Source organism: Ornithorhynchus anatinus, chromosome X2 (assembly GCF_004115215.2).
Source record: "Ornithorhynchus anatinus isolate Pmale09 chromosome X2, mOrnAna1.pri.v4, whole genome shotgun sequence".
In the NCBI taxonomy this organism is placed as follows: Eukaryota; Metazoa; Chordata; class Mammalia; order Monotremata; family Ornithorhynchidae; genus Ornithorhynchus; species Ornithorhynchus anatinus.
Genome location: NC_041750.1, coordinates 19566498 through 19578886, shown reverse-complemented (window position 1 = coordinate 19578886; position 12389 = coordinate 19566498). Strand labels below are relative to the sequence as shown.

Sequence of the window (12389 nt, the reverse complement as noted above, 5' to 3'; positions counted from 1 at the left end):
CTGAATGATCACTGTTTCTAATGATTTCTAAATATCCACTTTCCATTTTGTGTGTTTACATGAGCGGTCACTAATACAGTATTTATGAAGATTAAATAAAACAAAAAGTATTTAAACAAAACAATCTTTCTACGACTGTGGCCCTAGTGTTTGAGGAACTGATGAGATGTTACCATATTTTGTCAGTGTTCAAAGTCACTCTTTTGTGTCTTCCAGCAATAAAGTACAGCATATAATGGATGAAATGATCACCACCGAAAGGGAATATGTTAGAGCCTTAGGATACATCATCGACAACTATTTTCCAGAAATGGAAAGGATGGATCTGCCCCAGGACTTGAGAGGGAAGAGGAATGTAATCTTTGGGAATCTGGAGAAGCTCCATGATTTCCACAGCCACTATTTTCTGAAAGAGCTGGAACACTGCAGAAACTGTCCCTTGCCTGTCAGCCACTGTTTCCTCAGACATGTAAGTCCTATTTCCCAAAATGGTTGGTCCTTAAAAGAAACCAGGTGATTAGAGCTAGGCAGATTTGTGTTATAACAAAGTAAATCATGCTGTAGCTTATGTATTTGGTGTTTTGTTGAGAGGGAAAAAGAGGTAGCCTGCACTGCAGAGTTCCCTGGAGCAGTGGGCAGTCTTGGGGATTGATTCTGAACATTAGCTATTTGAGGAATTTGGAAAAATATTTTGGATGGTATCCACTTCAAATTTAGAAACTACCCTGGCTTTAGGAGTGCCCCAGTTGGGTTGTATCAATAAGAACCTCAAGATTATACATTCATTGATCTATAGATCAATTAGAATTTCTTCCAGCTGTCCAAAGGTTGCTGGACCAATAACCTGAAAATAAAAGAAGAGGAGAAAGACATGAGTTCTTAGGGGACACTACCCAACACAGCTGCCCATCCTGGCCCACTTGAGAAAATGTGAGTGGACTGGAGATTGACTGGAGACTTGCCTCTTCCATTTAGGCACCTCCTCTGATTTCATGTCCAGTCTCCTCTACAAGAGAAACTTTTTCTACTTGGCTGCTGACAAAATTTCTGTTTCAGGACCAAATTTTCATTGTAAAACCTTTCCCCACAAAGCAAACACCAATTTAATAGTAAATGTCTGATCGTGTCAGTAGTCCTAGGGAGACAGAGAAGAGGAAGTGGAATGTCAGCTTTTCACTGAGGTGATCAGAAAGAAAATGGAACAGGACACAGGCACAACCTTCCAGGAAACCTTCTGTGAGAAAAGCTGCCAACACTTTATGCCCCACCAGGAAGAGAGAGAATCATTCATGATCTCTGGACCAATTTGTCAACAGCCAGCCTGTGCCAGAGTCTTTCTATGCATCCAGCTTGTTTTCCATCAGTCCACTTCACTGGGTCCTAATTTACGTATAATGGAAAAAAAGTTGGGAAATAGGGAGATAAATATTCAATATACAATAGTTCTATGTAATGGAGTTGTACATAGCAAAGTATGGATGAGGTATGCTAAATGTGTGCCTTTTTTTAAACATACCACAAACACATGCCACCTACACGTTGGTTTAGCACTTGATCAGGGGGTAATTTTCAGGGAGCAGATGATGGAGTAGTAAACTCATTTTTCAACAACTCACAACACGTAATTTAAAACTTTGGTTCTTTGGTTATAGGCAGCTACTTGCTTGTTGGTCCATTTGGGATATGAGGAATCATTCAGTCAGTGGTATTTGTTGAGCACTTACTGTGTGAAGAGCACTGTACCAAGTACTAGGGAAAGTACACTGTTACAGAGTTGGTAGACATGATCTCTGCCCTTAAGGAACTTACAATTTATTGAGAATTAAACTTGCTTTTTAAGTTGGAAAGAAAGGTGCTGATTTATTTTTTTCAAAGGGAAAGCAGCCATTAGTAGCATGCATAACCCTATCCAGTAACTCCTCATAGAGAAATGAGCAGAACATTAAACCGAGCTAGTTCTCCTGCCTGAGGCTGTCAGGAAACCTTGGCCTGGATATTGAGAATGGTCGTTTCGCCCCAGATAACACAGGTTCAGGCTCCAGGACCTGGTCCAGGTGGTAAAGCTAAAGGTCATTGAGTAATCTTGCACACCTGCTTTTCCTATCTGGAGCAGAAATATCGCTTCCACTTCACTATTTTTGATGACCATGGAGCTGCTCTACAAAAGGATTTCTCAACTCCTCCACATGCATAAACACGTAGAGCTATCCTCCCTGCCAAGATGGTGCTTAGGCAGTGAAGTTTTTATTAGGGTTGGAATAGATGGAACTGTTAAGACCAATGCTTGAGTGACAAGCTCTTCTGCCCTTTGCAACATGCAAATATTTCCTCTTGATGCACCATTGCATTTGTTAACTGTAGATGTCCAGTTCTCTATCTCAGTGTCAAAATCTTCCCAAAGCCTCTGCTCCATGGTAGTTAGCCCATTTCTAATTGTCACATCCCAAACCACCTAGTCTGACTTCTGCTACTGTCTCCCAGCTGTCCATTGCTATGTCACCTTGTTTAAAGTTTTGCTTCATTTAGCTTAATTTCTTCTATCCACCCATTCTATAATTACCCTATTTTAGCTCTCCTATAGAGTAGCTATGCCCATCCAGAGGATGCATGAACCTCATTGTACTGAATGTAGGTGGCAGAGTGGGAGAGCTCAAGAAGTCAGATGGGAGCCCTGTGGTATATACAGTATCATGTTAAAAAAAAGATGCTCAGATTTTATCACTGGGTGTGGCTGTGTTTGACAAAATTTGGAGTGCCACAGCAGTCCCCTCTGCATCAAGTGCAGATAAAGATTGGTTCTTGCAGGGGTACCAGCAATTCATTTTGAACTTGGGGTAAACTTGAGGCCAGGCTCCTTTGCAGTGAAACCAGGGAAAAAAATGAGAGATAGTTTCATCTGTGACCAGAGTAGTGGACACATGCACATACACATGGAGCCAGGGATGTGGGCACAAACACTCATACCATAGAAACACGTGCACTTGTGTGCTCACACAAACACACACACACACACACACCCATACACCCATACGCCCATACACCCATAAAAACAGTCAAGGAGGTGAACCTGCAGATATATGGTAGACCCAGAAAGGGGGAAACACAGACATACCTGAGGTTAAGTATCCAGAAGGGAGTCAGTGTGAGTTTCTTGTGGGCAGGGAATGTGTCTATCAAATCTGTTATACTCCAAGGGCTTAGTACAGTACTCTGCACACAGTAAGCACTCAATAAATATAATCGATTGACTGACTGATGCCACAGTACTCTCCTTTCCTTTCAACAGTTTTTCAGTATACAAGTGGCACTCCCACAATCAATGCCCATTGGTCTCTTATACTTTGTAGAGGTGAATTGGGGACCCAGTTGGATCTGCTGATGAGAGGGCACAAAGGTATTCTGTATAATGAACTTAGATCACACCTGGATTCCCAGTGAAGATCCTAACAACTGGCCCAGCATATGTGAGTGCCTCAATCAACAGAGGTGTACAAACCAGATGTGAGGAAACAGCAGGAGCTGAAGCTGAAAGGGCATCTAGATGTAGTCTGTTCTGTGGCCTCAGAACCACACCTGATTTCCTAATGAACACCCCATCAGAATCTGGTGCTGAGAAGGCAGATGGGAAGACACTGTTCAACAGCCACAGATATCCCCTATAGCTTAAATAACCATCTCACAAAGCATGCTGCTGGCTTCAGGGGGACTGGATGAAAGAGTGTGAATGTCTCAACATAAGTCATCGCCATTAATAAAACAAAATTCATGAATAAATACTCTGCCCACCAATTTCTTATACTTTATATCTGCCCTCAAAAAAGTCCAATGAGAGTCCAAGATATTGGTCTCTTGGTCACTGAAGAGTCAGACTGGATGTCTGAGCAGCCCTCAGCAGGAGAACACCGCTCAGCCTGTATGGGGAAGGGGACTAGGAAAGGTCTTCCTAAAAACTACCAGCCTCACCCAAACCCAGCTCATCAGTAAATAGAGTGAGGTGCAAAAATAAACAGAAAAGTGACATCACTAGAAAACAACCCTTGAGGCTGGGACCAAAAAGGGTGCAGAGAAAACCATAAAGAAGCTCCATGGTCTAGTGGAAATCACACAGGACTGGGAGTCATGAGACCTTGGTGCTAATCCCACCTGCACCACTTGGCTGCTGTGTGACCTTGGACAAGTCACTTAGCTTCTCTGTGCTTCAGTTTCCTCACTGGTAAAATGGGGATTATATACCTAGTCTCCTGTGTGGGACAGAGATGGTGTTCAATCTTATGATCCTATATCTACTGTAGTGCTTGGCACATAGTGCTTTAGAAATACCACAGGTAGTAGTAGTAGTAGTAGTAGTAGTAGTAGTAGTAGTACAGTCAAGAGCCCTGTTGTGACTCCTGCTTAATACTGACCCACTTCTCCCTGCATGGGGCCAATAGTCCACAAAGCTGTGAGGATGAAACTAAAACTAATGACTTTGTTCCCACAGGTCCAACTCCATGGGGGTGATGACCCTTTGGCAGTGGAGTTGATGCCCCTGGAGTTAGTGCCCTTTCTATTCTTTTTTGTGGAACTTTACCTAATAGGGCACTGTTGGACAGTGTAAGGTTTCCTGGGTGTGAATTGGTACATCTGTTTTCTTCAGACTTATTTCCAGTCCATAGAGTATATTGCTGAATAGATGAAGTGATTCCTTATCATTGCATGACTTTTTGAATGTATGTCTAGAGCCTAAAGTAGTTCCTTAACCTCTGTCTCAGCGACTTTTGACAATATTCATAGCTTAGTTTACGAATGTATTGAAAGCATATTTTGACTACAGCTTGTTGATCCCTCCTTGCATCTTCAAGTATGGCAGCATAGATTAAATTGTACATGACCGAGCCTGCCATTCAGCCCTAGCTTCACCGCCAGGTGATGGAGAAATGTCAAACAGGGCACCTTCAACTCTGACTCAACCAACCATTTCATCATGCCTATAACATCTTGATTAACTTCTCAGGATACATGAGTGAACTTTGCATTTTTCAGAGACTCCTTGCTCACATCCTCCCTCTGGCTTGAAACTCCCTCCCCCTCATGTGCAACAGACCATTCCCCTCCCCACCTTCAGAGTCTCATTAAAATCACATCTCCTCCAAGAGGTCTTCCCCAATTAAGCCCTCATTTCCCCTACTCTCTCTCCCTTCTGCATCACCTATGTATCCTTTAAGGACTTGATGTTCACCCCGCATTTAGCCCCACAGAATTTATGTACAGGTAATAGAGTACATAAGATATGTACATGATGGCTACCAGAGAGATGGGTATACTTTAACTGCTTAGGTGGCACAAAAGTGTCAGTGGCAAAGTGTGATGTGCGAGTTAGGGGATATAAAGTGAGGAGCATAGAAATTAATCCAGGAAGGCCTCCTAAAGAAAATGTGATTTCCAGAAAGCCGGGAGAGCATGAAAAAGAGTTCAGTGGTGGGAGAGAGGAGAACTGATCACAATGAGTTGATTAGCTTGAGATGGAAGAAGAGGGTGGGCAGGGATGTGATAAGAGAAAAGAGTGGATAAGTAAGAGGAAGAAAACTTTCTTAAAGCATTTTTTATGGTGTTTGTTAAGCACTTAACTATGTGCTATTGTACTAAATACTGGTAGATACAAGATAATCAGGTCAGGAGTTTATGCTTGATCTGGAGAGGAATGAACAACAACTGAAGATTTTCGAGGAGTGGGCAGAAGTATGCAGTGTTGTTTTAGAAAAATAATCCAGGAAAGGAAACAGAGTGAAATATGGCCTGGAGTAGAGAGGGACTGGAGGATAGGATATCATCAAGTAGATTGATGCAGAATCAAATTGGAATTGATCAAGAGAAGCAGAGTGGTTCAGTGGAAAGAGCCCGGGCTTGGGAGTCAGAGGTCATGAGTTTGAACCCCGGCTCTGCTACTTGTCAGCTGGGTGACTGTGGGCAAGTCACTTAACTTCTCTGTGCCTCAGTTACCCCACATGTAAAATGGGGATTAACTGTGAGCCTCACGTGGGACAACCTGATTACCCTGTATCTACCCCAGCGCTTAGAACAGTGCTCTGCACATAGTAAGTGCTTAACAAATACCAACAATATTATTATCATTATTATTGACAAGTTTCTGAACCAATGTGGTGGCCATCTGGATAGAGAGGAATAGGTGGATCCCTGAAATCTTCTGAAGAAAGATCCAAAGGGTTTGGTGAAAGACCAAATATGGGTGTTGAAATAAATGGAGGAATAAAAGAGAACACCATGGTTTGAGACTTGAAGGCTTGGGACGATGGAGGTATTGTCAAATGTGAAGGAAAAGGAGGTGGAGGAGAAGATTTGGGAGGGAAGATGAGGAGTTCCATTTTTGACAGACTAAGCTTGAGGTGCTGGCATGGCATCTACATTCAGGATGGTAGAGAAGGAGCAAGGACAGGCCTAGCAAGGTGTTCCAAAGTTTTCTTCTGGCAGCATGCAGAGTTATAAATGCAATCCGGTAGAAAGTGTCTCCAAGAGACCACCCCAAACGTTGGTAGAGGCAAGCAGATAGGGTTCCTTGCTCTAGAAGAACTACTTAGATGTAGTTGCCGAGTTTCTTGTGTCTTCAGTTTTTCAGGGGTGTGACTTGCAGCCATTTGGGTGGTCTGAAGTTACATTTGGAGCTAGTGTTTTTGTGATCCATTGGGTTTGTTGGTGGTGAAAGTTTGAGCATACCAGGCATTCAGCTCTGATCACCACACAGTCAGATTCCCATGAACTTTCTTCAGGGCTCTTTGGTAGATAAAGTGTCACTTTTAGGTACCTCCAAATTATATTTTTTCTTCATCTGGCAAGAATAGGTAATCAGAACTGATGTTCAATGAGCAGAGAGCACAACTATTTATCTCTCAAATTCCACTGTTGCCCAGTGATTTTTTCTTCTTTATTTCACTATCACTGCCTATTCATGCAGTGAAATGTTCCAATTCAAATTTTGATATTGGTGTGATAAATTTATCTAGATGGTTATGAAAATCCACATGATGTTAAGGCCTATTAATCTACTCTGTAAAAAATTTCCTACTTCACCAAAAGAATGTTGCTATTTCTTCTACACAAAGTAATGCATTCTAGATCATAATATTATTAGAGAAGCAATGGTCACTTTTCATTTTAGAATTTTTTAAAAATCCTAATAATAATCAATCACTCTAAGCTTAAGCCTCCAGTTCACCCATCCTGGTGTATTCAGTAGTAATGCTTTTTTTTGGCAACCTGGTGCTTACAACAAATTAAGTCATCTAGAAATTGAATCTGTTTTGGAAAATCAGTGGTTCCCTAGACTTCCACCTCAGCTGGTTTAGGGAGAGCCTGGATACTTTGCTAATGAAAAGTTAGGTTGATCTGAAAAGAACCCAGATTCTCAGGAGAAAGTCCTGAGTTAGAGAGGGCCACAGTGGGATTGAGCTTGGATTGAACTGGGGTGACACTTTTCCACATCCTCTCACTGCTACAGTGCAAATTCCTATTAAGAATTGCCAAATGCTCTTTGTAAATGTAAACGTTTACTGACTTTACCATGAAAACATTTTCTCTCTACTTTTTCAGGAAGAACAGTTTGGGATGTATGCATTGTATAGCAAGAACAAACCTCAATCTGATGCTTTGCTTACCAGCCATGGAAACATCTTCTTTAAAGTAATTCCTTCCTATTTTTTGAGCAATGGGCCACACACCCAGTATTAAATGGGTCTGAATTCCCTGCTTCCAACTGTGATACTCACTGTCCAACCAATCAATCATTCAATAATATTTGTTGAGCACCTACTGTGGGCTGAGCACTTTACTAAGTATTTGGGTAAATAGAATAGCGGTAAAATATAGCCCGGCCTTCAAGAAGTTTCCCTTCTAATGATCTGTTGTTCTTCCACCTCTGATGCTCTTGCAGAATAAGCAGCAGGACCTGGGGGATAAAATGGATCTAGCCTCCTATTTGCTCAAGCCAATCCAGCGAATGAGCAAATATGCCCTGCTACTCAAGGACCTGATTCAGGAATGTGCCAAGACCCAGGCTCAAGAACTCAGTGACCTCCGGGCTGCTGAGGAAATGGTAAAATTCCAGCTCCGCCATGGGAATGACCTGCTTGCCATGGATGCCATTCGAGGTTGTGATGTGAGTAGTCCTCACTTGCTTGTATCCTCCCCAGGAAAGGTCCCTCCTGGTAGGGTGGATGTTTTTGTTTCCAAGATCACAAATTGGCTCCATCAGAAGTTGATGTCTCACTTCAAAGAACACCACCAAGGGAGAGATTGGCAGGAAAACTCCTAGCCTGGAGCAGCCTTGGGGAATTTCAACCCCAGAGGAACTCCATGAGCTTCAGCTTTGCCACAGATCCCAAATTACCTATTGGCTCATAATAATGCTGATTAGCTGACCAAATTTTCCATGGTTCCCTCAACATTTGCTAGTGTTTTGTGATGATGAATCTGCTGATCATGAGTTCCAAAGTCTAGAGGATCATATTTTCCAGTCTCAATTAAAATTTTATATGCCACCACCTGATTTCTTCTGGCCAAACACCCAGGGCACCGTCTGGGTTTCAAAAGCTCTAGGGTGTGTAACCTTAGTTCACTTTTCAGAGACGTGTATTTACACAAGAAAGGGTCTTTCTACTTTTGAAACCAGTTTGTATTTTCAATTAAAGACCATTAAAGATGTAGGTACAGATTGTTCCCAAAATGGCCCAGGTCCCTGCCATGGAACCTGTGGGATCCTTCTGCACAGACGTGCAGGTCTGAATGTGGCCTACTGGGCAAACCCACAAAAACAGAGCCCCATTTCACTTGGCTAAAAGAGGCATTCCAGAGAAATGCTAGTTTCCTAATTGCTTAGTCGTCCCTTCTCCCCTTCTCTCCTGCTTCTTGCAAGCATCTTCCATTGATTAGAGCTTCTTTTTCTCTCTCAGGTTAACTTAAAAGAGCAAGGACAGCTGAGATGCCAGGATGAGTTTATTGTTTCTTGTGGAAGAAAAAAGTATCTAAGACATGTCTTCCTGTTTGAAGATCTCATCTTGTTTAGCAAGACCAAAAAGATTGATGGGGGATACGATGTTTACATGTACAAGCAGTCTTTCAAGGTAATAATCATCTGTTCATCATCAGATTCATAGGATTCAGGCACTGACTGTTCTCTTGGTTAAGGATTGCCCTACCCAAGCTGTTCTCACTAAGGCCAGCTCCTTGTGAACAGGGAACATGTTTACCAACTCTGTTATTAGTGTACTCTCCCAAGCACTTAGTACAGTGCTCTGGACACAGTAAGCACTCAGTAAATATGATTGCATATTTTCTTATAAATATGAGAAGCAGCGTGGCTCAGTGGAAAGAGCATGGGCTTTGGAGTCAGAGGTCATGGGTTCGAATCCCTGCTCTGCCACTTGTCAGCTGTGTGACTTTGGGCAAGTCACTTAACTTCTCTGTGCCTCAGTTGCCTCATCTGTAAAATGGGGATTAAGACTGTGAGCCCCACGTGGGACAACCTGATTCCCCTGTGTCTACCCCAGCGCTTAGAACAGTGCTCGGCACATAGTAAGCGCTTAACAAATACCAACATTATTATTATTATTATTATTGGCTGGGGAAGGAAAAGGCTCATTGAGCAAAATCTCGGCAAGTGGTTGTAAATTGTAAATGGGGTGGCATCTTGATGCCTTCTGCCATAAATCCAGGAGGGCAGCATGACTTAGTGGAAAGGGCATGAAAATGTCAGTCATGATACCTGGCTCTGCCACTGGCCTGCTGTGTGACATTGGGCAAGTCACTTTCCCTCCCTGTGCCTGATTTTTCTGATTGCAAATAGAGGTAAGAGACCTTTTCTCCCTACTTCTTGTGAGCCATTGGGGGACAAAGAGTTCAATGTGACTCCTTTGTATCTCCCCCGGGTTAGTTCTCTGACATATTTCAAGTCCCTAGTAGACCCCACAGTTCATTGTTTCTGAAAACATTGGCTCTAATCCAGAAGGGTTTGTAATCTTCTAACAACGATATTGATTTTGGAAATGCAATCTGCTATGTTGGGATGTCTTTCAGAACAGGAAAGGGTTCCTCATCTACCCCTCTGAAATCACTTCCTATTGAAGTGATTTCTACTTAGGTTTTTGCATCTGTGGATTCCCCAGGGAAGTAGCCCCAGCCCTTCCCATCCCTGTTCCCAAACTATTTGTCTCACTGTCTCCGCTTCCCTGGTTAATATTTTAAGATTTTTAACTCATTTCTATGTCATGATAACAGAATTAACCTTCAATTTGTCCAAGTGTGGATGATACACTTCTATCCTTTTAAATTTTATATATTTAGTCCCAACTGCTATCATTGTTGCTTCTGGCACTGCTGTCTCCTCACCTCTGTTCCCCAAATTTGCCTTTCCTGCCCTGGGTCCACAATATCCACACCATCCTGTCTCCCCCCACAATGTTTCGATCTTTTAACCTTTGAATATCTTTTAATGGCTGCTTCTGCTGCTGCTACCACCACCTCAGCCACCAACTTAGCCCCCATATGAGCCACCAGCACAGCCCCTTCCCTGGCTTGCGGTTCCTGCCTTCTGAAGCTTCAAAGCTGAGAAGGCAGGGCCAGACCAGGGTGGGTTGGGACCAGGGAAGGGTGGCAGGGCCAGACTGGGAAGGGTTGGCAAGGGCCAGACTGGGATGAGTTGGCAAAGGGCCAGCCTGGGGAGGGTTGACAGGAACAGTCTGGGGAAGGTTAGCAGGGCCTGGCTGGGGAGGGTTGTTGGGAGAGCAGGCAGTGGCTGAGGCTATGGGGAAGCAGGTCTGCAGGAGGAAGCAGAAGGGGAAGAGGCCAGCAAGGTCCCCCTAAGACCTCCTCTACTATCCTCACAGTGCTGTCTGCCAACCCCCTACCCCCAAACCAGTATGGCCCCATTCACCCAGTTTTGCAGCCCCCAGAAACCTGGCACCACACTGGGGAAGAGCCCAGAGGTGGTGTGATGGTGGTGGTTGTATTGGCAGCAGTAATAACTACATAGATCAAATTTAAAACGATAGAAAAGTCACAGGGTAAAGAGAAACAGCACAGGGAGAACTGGGGAGACAGGAGAATGGGAGGATGAACTGGGGGTCAGTTGGGGAGTGGACAAGAATGCCACAGGCCAGGAATCAAGGAAGACAGAGCATGGAGGGGGGCATAGAGGGAATGGGGTTGGGTTTACAAACCTCAACAGGAAAGAGGTTGTGTTCTTCATGCTTTACTGGACAGTACAGCAGAAGTCCCTGTCGGAAAAACCAGGTGTTTCCTGGTTTTCAATTCCTATTTTTGAATGAAAACAACCTCATTGCCATTATTATCACCATTATAATTCTTACTAGCATTTTACTAAGCATTTACAATGTGTAAAACCCTATATAAAGCGCTGGGATGATTACAAAAAAATTACCACAGGCCCTATCCCTGGCTCCCAAGAGGCACATGTTAGAAGTAGGAGAGACTGGAATCTAAAACCACGAGGATCCAATGCAAAAAGAATGAAAACGAGTTCAACAGCCAAAAACATCAGAAATAAACAGATGGAATAAAATTCTTGGAAAACGTTGATCCCAGGAACCAAACCTGGGGATCCAAAACAATTTCTTGTTGCTCGATGGGCTCAAACTGTGTGATTTTCTGCTGAGACTGTTCACATTTCCTGAGTCCCTGGTGGGTGTTTGTACCTTCTCCAATTTCCAGAAGTACCCCCTCCCCACAGACCAGATCTGTTTCTCAATTTAAAAGGCCTATAGCTCTTCTCCTGTCTTGTAGTGAGGAGTGCAAACCTGCCATGCTCCCTGCCCAGCCTCAAGCCTGGAAGATAGAACACAGATTTCAAACATGAGGCAGCATGGCTTAATGGAAAGAGCAAAGGCCTAGGAGTCAGGAGACCCAGGTTCTAGAACCACCTAAGTCACTGACCTTTTGTGTGACCTTGGGCAAGTCATTACCTTCTCTGGGCCTGTTTTTTCTCTAGAAAATGGGAATAAGATTCCTGCTCTCCCTACCTCTTAGACTGTGAGCATGGAGGACCCCACCCACCTAGCAAGAACCCATCTCTCACCTCCTCTGCAATTTTGCATCTTCTCTACTTCCAGGGTATGTCTACCTGCAGTGGCTGTTAAGAGACCTGGGTTCTCGGTGTGAGGATAACTTTCCAATCTCAGTCCATTGCCCCATGTAGAAGGCTGAACAAGGTGCTCTAATAATTATAATAATTGCTGCATTTTTAGGAACTTCTATGTGCTAAGTTCTGTGCTAAGTGCTTGGATGGGTACAAGATAAGCAGGTCGGACATAATTCCTGTCACATCTGGGGCTCATACTCTAAGTAGGAGGGAGAAGAGGTACTTAATTCCCATTTCACAAATG

The 12389-nt window shown here is 43.4% G+C and overlaps 1 protein-coding gene across 4 annotated transcripts in view; it reads left to right on the top strand.

Moving 5' to 3' along the window:
* The window catches only part of PLEKHG4B (pleckstrin homology and RhoGEF domain containing G4B), an 80143-nt gene that overhangs the window by 57235 nt on the left and 10519 nt on the right, over positions 1-12389 (top strand). For all 4 annotated transcript variants that reach the window (XM_029053140.2, XM_029053139.2, XM_029053138.2 and 1 more), the window contains exons 15-18: positions 217-469; positions 7585-7674; positions 7925-8149; positions 8943-9113. In XM_029053140.2, coding sequence (XP_028908973.1) covers positions 217-469; positions 7585-7674; positions 7925-8149; positions 8943-9113 — 739 coding nt within the window. The remainder of the gene's footprint in view (positions 1-216; positions 470-7584; positions 7675-7924; positions 8150-8942; positions 9114-12389) is intronic.